The following is a 6,912-nucleotide window of genomic DNA, read 5'->3' on the forward strand; positions in this document are numbered from 1 at the left end:
GTGACAGCTAGTGAAAATAGCCCTCGTGTAGCTTTGCGCGAAATTCAAAACAAACAAACAAACAATTAAAATGACGTTTCCGTTCGAATAAAAGTGTTCGACATTACGTGATGGTCATATTTGAACGCGTTTAATGCAAACGTCTAGCTTTCAAAATGTATAGACAGTCACGGAATGTAAATATTACAGAATCATCGTCTTAAATGCATTCGTCAGTGTTGATATTGTGACACATCCAAGTTAAAAAGCGTTTACAAATACTAATATCTTTACATTATAAATATGTTATTTCAAGGGTATTTTAGGCGTCTTTAATGGAGTACTCCTGTCTGTTTCTAGAGCCCCCCCCCCCACTAGCACAGCGGTATGTTTGCGGACTTACAACGCTAGAATCCGGGTTTCGATACCCGTGGTTGGCAGAGCACAGATAGTCCATTGTGTAGCTTTCTGCTGAACTTAAAAAACAAACAACGTTTCGGCTTCAGAGGAAGGACTCAGTATAGAAACCGAATCGTCGCCTCACTCCAGAAACAGACAGGAGCAGTCCATTAACGTCGAAACTCTACATTTTTATAACGTTTTAAAACGTAGTTAGACAATTCTAAGTATTGCGTTGATCTGAACGTATCTTTTGTTACGATGATTTCGACCAAGTTTCTAACACGACATTAAGATTTCTCACTTGTTAAAAAATGCAAGTTCTTTGTAATGAAAAAAACAAATATTGTTGTTCGACAAGCAGAAATCAGTAGGAGGGTTAGAAGTTGAACAGATAACTTACCGAAATAGGTGGGACGATAATTCTGTAGGACGAGAACACTCAACGTCGTCTATATTTAAGAAATAAATTTCTTAACTTATTCTTAACGTACAATTTCTAACGTATTCTCCACGTGATTTTAATTGGTGTAATAATATATTGTCCTTTTAACAGGAGGGACAAATGGACATGTCAAGAAGGTTTCATGCAGATACGTGAGCAAGAGAAGACTGGTTTCGGATCGTCGTATTCCTTTTTGTCCTTTACTGGTGACAGCACACCCAGTTACGGTTATTTCTGTGGCAAAATGTCCGGTCAAAGGTTAACCTTTTACAGTATCACGAGAACTCTAGTAGTAACAGTGGTGTTCCCTCAGGTCTCTTCTCCATACCTAGCTGCTCCGGGTGTTTTTCTTACGTACCGGTTCCATCGGAAGTCTCTAAGCCTACTTAGTGATGCCGTAGATTTGGGCAAAAGGTTGTCTAGCTGGTCTTGTGACAGGTCATTCAGCGATTGTTATAACCGGAAGTGTCTAATACGTTCACCCAATTACCCTGGATTTTATTTAAGGAACATTACCTGCAACTATTGGATTGAACAGTCCTACGCTCCACGTGGTCATTACGCCCAGATTGAAATTTCTCAAGAAAACGAGTTTAAAGTTGATGTTGGTGGCGGTTTTTCCAGTACAAGAAATATAGTGCATCGCCAACTGACCACCACCTGTCCAGGAGACGTTGTTCGTGTTTATGACGGAAGAACGACATCTTCTCCCCTACTGGTAGAATTCTGCGGGTCAGGAGTTGTCCCAAACATCGTCACGAGCGGTCCCACGGCTCTGGTACAGCTCATAAGCCATCCATACCAACCACTTCGGAGATCTCTCCTTGAACTCAAGAGTTCGGCGAGATTTCGACCCGATTCCGAATTTAGGGCTAAGAGAAAAAAGTGCGAATTCTACATATATGGAAACCAGAATAAAAGCGGTTCCATATACAGCCCCTCTCACACTCTTGCTGCTAATACCACGTGCACTTTTAATTTCATCGGAAAAGCACCCTTTGCTAAAATTTGGTTGTATTTCGTATCTTTTTATATCGAAGACTCCCAGGCATGGTCTAGGGAAGAGAAGTGCGATGTGGCCAAACTTCAGATTTTCGACCCTTTTGTAAACGACCAGAGAAGGAACGTTTTACTCAGAGGATTTGGCTTTGGAGGCTTAGTAAGTAACTATTGTGAAAAGTCTTACCCTCGAATGTGTGCTCACGCACGCGACACCCCAAATCTAACCCCTCTCCGTCCCTGTCGTGTACCCGAAGAAAGCTATCTGTCAGCCGGGCCTGAGATGAGTGTGATGTTTACGGTCTACGAAAACTCCAAACTTAAACTAGTTCCAAGCACGTTCCTCGCTAGATACGAGTTTATCGACACCATGCTGGACGGCTATCCCGTTAACGGGGCACGATGTGACCGGCGGTTTGTCAGCAGGATAAACGCCGCTGGGAAACTACGGTCGCCCAAAAATCTGTTCTTTTTTGGTAGGGGTGGGAATTTCAACTTACGCTGTTTGTTTTACTTAGAAGGACAACCTGGGGAAAAAGTTCGAATCACTATAGAAAACATATCGTTAGGAAGGCAAAAGGAACATTGTGAGACTCACTTCGATCCCGTCAGTAGACGCTACACGTGTCATTTGGGTGGGTCACCTTCCAGATTCGGACTTATTAACACTACAGAGGAAATTGGCGGCCTTCACATCCCAGGGGACTGTGTGTGCGGGTCAAGTTATGTGATACCCAGCACCCTGATACTAGAATCGGTGAGCAACAAGATGGTACTTTCCTTCGTCGTGGTTGAAATGACCACTAAAGACGATTTCAGTGATTTTTATTTCTCAGGAACCTACGAGTTCATCTCTCGTAATTACTGTGCCAATCAAGAAACACTCAGTGGACCTGCTGGGGACATCTCTTTGAAGGTCCCCCCTGTCGTTGTAGAAAATGTGGCGTCATTTAGATGTAGATGGGTTATTCAAGCCCAACCACACTGGTTCTTATATCTCTCGGCCGAAGGAAGCACTGGAGGTCAAAGCTGTCCTGGAAACAGACTTTTAGTTTACAGTAACTTTGAAAACCGGCCTGAGCGGGTTATATGTTTTGAAACGTCTATCAAATTTAGAGACAAGATTCAAGTGTTTACTCCACTCTGGAAATCAGAGCATTATCTATTAAATCAGTCTCAGAAAGGTCTTTCTGACAGACTTATCATTGAAGCGCTCGCTGTGACACCTGGGGAGATTTCTTTCAGTTGGCTAGAAGTTATGAAACCTTACGTTAAGTCTAGCACAGGCAAGTCAGTGAGAAACGCTGAGTGTAATTACGAGTGTCCCGAGCTTCAGGCGTGTATCAGTAGAGATCTTTGGTGCGACGGGAAAGTTCATTGCCCTTCTGGCTGTGATGAAGTACCTGGTCATTGCCACGTGTTTCCTACTTTATATGTCGCTGTTGGGGTCAGTGTAAGTGTGATATTGTTGTTTACTGTGTGTTTACTTGTTGCTACGAGAATCTGTCATTCTAATCGAAGGAAGGGTTCCCAACCTGTGCCAACTGAAGAGGTTCAGATGGAGACAACAGTTGGTTGAGAGAAAAAAAAGCAATCTAATAAGGTAACTTAGTAAGGGCATTAACAGAATATGAAAGAAAATTTATTTGAGAAAAAATGTAGCAAAAACTATAACCGATAATAAGTTCCACGTGTTTCTTATTACACGGATATATTTGAAAATTTTCATATTCCAGTAATTCCATTAAAGTCTTGTTGATCAAGTGTCCTGTGGTTAAAGACACTTGCTTGTTAGTGAGTGCTGAGCATAATTAATAAATCTTTTAACAGGGGTTTAACTGAGTACTTGAATGGTGAACAATCACGAGGAACTCTTTTTTTAACATTATTCGTTCATATAAAGATTTATTTTAACCGATGGTTATTTGGGGAGTTTCTTTCCATGTTTATCTAGTGATGTTTATGTTTAGCTAATGAGCACTTAAGCCCCAACAAAAGAGTCAACTTTATAACTGTTTTGTATGTAAGTAACATTCTGTTCTGGGGAAAGTTTGTTCGGCGAACCCGTTAAAAAAAAAGTTGAATCTGAATATTTGTCATGCTCTAACTTATTAAATTTGTTTTTGTTTTATTCGCTCAGTTGTAAGTAAAATACCGGGGTGATACGCAGGTTTCAGAATGATATTTTTTTATAATCAAGGTTTCTTGTGAGTTATGTGTAACATAGAGAATTCTAAAAGTAAAAATCTTTAAAATGCTCTAAGTCATAGGAAACATAGCGGATAATTTCTATAAAGTTCATTCGCTACATGTATTTTTTTCAGTGTGAAAATTCTTCGGAACTTCAAGTGGGAAAAAAGGAGTTGGATTTCTGAAATTTATCTTCTGACAAATCACTAGAATATAAGCGATTTTTTTGTTTTATATTTCCGTGACGCAACTTAGTGGTTTTCCCATACACGTGAATTTGGAGTTGAAATTGGGCTCATTGGTGAGCCGTTGGGTTTAAAGGTCATTCTGGAGTCACGTGTCGGCTCTTCTTTATGTAGGATAATAATGACAATTATAAGATTTTCTCGTGAAATAATTAAAATCTATATTTCATAGCAGTGCTACACCTATTTATTTTACGGGTGTGTCCCAATTTACTTTGACAGGTTCTTTAATTTGGCTTTTGGATAATGAATAACAGGTTCATCTGAGCAGGCGTGGGAATTACATATGGTTTAGGTTTCAGTACAACAAGTTCACATGTTACTATTGTAAAACTAATGCTTTTATTATTTGGTTGTATGATTGTAACGTAAATGTACCTCTTAGTTCTGTTTAACTGCTTTCTTTGTTGACTTAGACACATTATTTCTGTTGAAATGTTTTCTTTGTTGACTTTGACACATTATTTCTGTTGAAGTGTTTTCTTTGTTGACTTATTTAGACTCATTATTTCTGTTGAAGTGTTTTCTATGTTGACTTATTTAGATACATTATTTCTGTTAAAATGTTTTGTATGTTGACTTATTTAGACTCATTATTTCTGTTGATATGGTTTCTTTGTTGACTTCGACACATTATTTCTGTTAAAATGTTTTGTATGTTGACTTATTTAGACTCATTATTTCTGTTAAAGTGTTTTCTTTGTTGACTTGGACACATTATTTCTGTTAATATGGTTTCTTTGTTGCCATAGACACATTATTTCTGTTGAAGTGTTTTCTTTGTTGACTTCGACACATTATTTCTGTTGAAGTGTTTTCTTTGTTGACTTATTTAGACTCATTATTTCTGTTGAAGTGTTTTCTATGTTGACTTATTTAGATACATTATTTCTGTTAAAATGTTTTGTATGTTGACTTATTTAGACTCATTATTTCTGTTAAAGTGTTTTCTTTGTTGACTTGGACACATTATTTCTGTTAATATGGTTTCTTTGTTGCCATAAGCACATTATTTCTGTTGAAGTGTTTTCTTTGTTGACTTCGACACATTATTTCTGTTAAAATCTGTTGTATGTTGACTTATTTAGACTCATTATTTCTGTTGAAGTGTTTTCTTTGTTGACTTTGACACATTATTTCTGTTAAATTGTTTTGTATGTTGACTTATTTAGACTCGTTATTTCTGTTGAAGTATTTCTTTGTTGACTTTGACACATTATTTCTGTTAATATGGTTTCTTTGTTGCCATAGGCACATTATTTCTGTTAAAATGTTTTGTATGTTGACTTATTTAAACACGTTATTTCTGTTGAATTGTTTTCTATGTTGACTTATACACATTATTTCTGTTGAAATGTTTTCTTTGTTGACTTATTTAGACTCATGATTTCTGTTGAAGTGTTTTCTTTGTTGACTTTGACACATTATTTATGTTGAAGTATTTCTTTGTTGACTTTGACACATTATTTCTGTTGAAGTATTTCTTTGTTGACTTTGACACATTATTTCTGTTGATATGGTTTCTTTGTTGCCATAGACATATTATTTCTGTTGAAGTGTTTTCTTTGTTGACTTTGACACATTATTTCTGTTAAATTGTTTCTATGTTGATTTAGGCACATTATTTCTGTTAAAATGTTTTGTATGTTATTTCTGTCGATATGGTTTCTTTGTTGCCATAGACATAGTATTTCTGTTGAAGTGTTTTCTGTTAAATTGTTTCTATGTTGACTTCGACACATTATTTCTGTTGATATGGTTTCTTTGTCGACTTGGACATCCTGTTTTTGTTTAAGTACCATCTTTGTTGCTTTGGACATTTGTACATTAGCGTCAAATGATGAATCGTAAGGCATTCATTAGTATCGGAATATTACTATGATTTTAAAGTAAGTTTTCATGACATAATTATTTTACAATAATTAACTCATTTCAGGCTAAACTACTCGCCAAGGGTTAATCACGCAACTTAGTATTACAATGAGGGCCAAGTGAAAGCGATAGTGTATGTTGCACAAAATGAATGTTTTGTACGCAGGGATGGATACATTATATTTACCTATATAATATATGTGTTTGACTTTGTAACGTATGAAGTGTTTGAAATTTATCTAATGCTAAAGTACAGACTTGTGTACGCTTTTATTATATAAATATGTAAAACATACGTTGTGTGTTAGTTTTGTTTCCAAGTGTTCACACACACACATACACATTAACTTCTCAAAGAAAAGGATCGTTGGTTATTCTACATCTTGAATCACGCAAAGTGAAACCTTTTTTTTTTCAAAATTTCAATAAAAGTCATCACTACAAAAGTTTATACTTATGTACGCAACCGAAATTGTAAGTAATTCCACTCAACTCTTATGTTGACTTCTTGGTGATATTTTTTTTCAATGTTTGCGTTTTCTATTTTCACTGTTTTAAAGAAAATACAAAGTTGGACGAATGAAGTAAAACTAGGATCAGATACCAGTATGTGTTTGAACTAAATCTAGTTCAAACACAATACTGGTATCTGAACCTAGTTCAAACACAATACTGGTATCTGGGTTCAGATACCAGTATTGTGTTTGAACTAGGTTCAGATACCAGTATGTGTTTGAACTAGATTCAGATACCAGTATTGTGTTTGAACTAGGTTCAGATACC

At 36.6% G+C, this 6,912-nt stretch overlaps 1 protein-coding gene across 5 annotated transcripts in view; it reads left to right on the plus strand.

The window, feature by feature from the left end:
• LOC106468876 overlaps positions 1 to 6,424 on the plus strand; it is a 51,231-nt gene extending 44,807 nt beyond the window's left edge. For 3 of the 5 annotated variants that reach the window (XM_013929323.2, XM_022397236.1, XM_022397238.1), the window contains one exon: positions 935 to 6,424. In XM_013929323.2, coding sequence (XP_013784777.1) covers positions 935 to 3,401 — 2,467 coding nt within the window. In that variant the 3' untranslated portion in view covers positions 3,402 to 6,424. The remainder of the gene's footprint in view (positions 1 to 934) is intronic. The other 2 variants (XM_022397235.1, XM_022397237.1) reach the window with 2 other exon arrangements.
• The last annotated feature ends 488 nt before the right edge of the window (positions 6,425 to 6,912 follow it).

Source organism: Limulus polyphemus, unplaced genomic scaffold (genome assembly GCF_000517525.1).
Source record: "Limulus polyphemus unplaced genomic scaffold, Limulus_polyphemus-2.1.2 Scaffold3199, whole genome shotgun sequence".
NCBI lineage: Eukaryota > Metazoa > Arthropoda > Merostomata > Xiphosura > Limulidae > Limulus > Limulus polyphemus.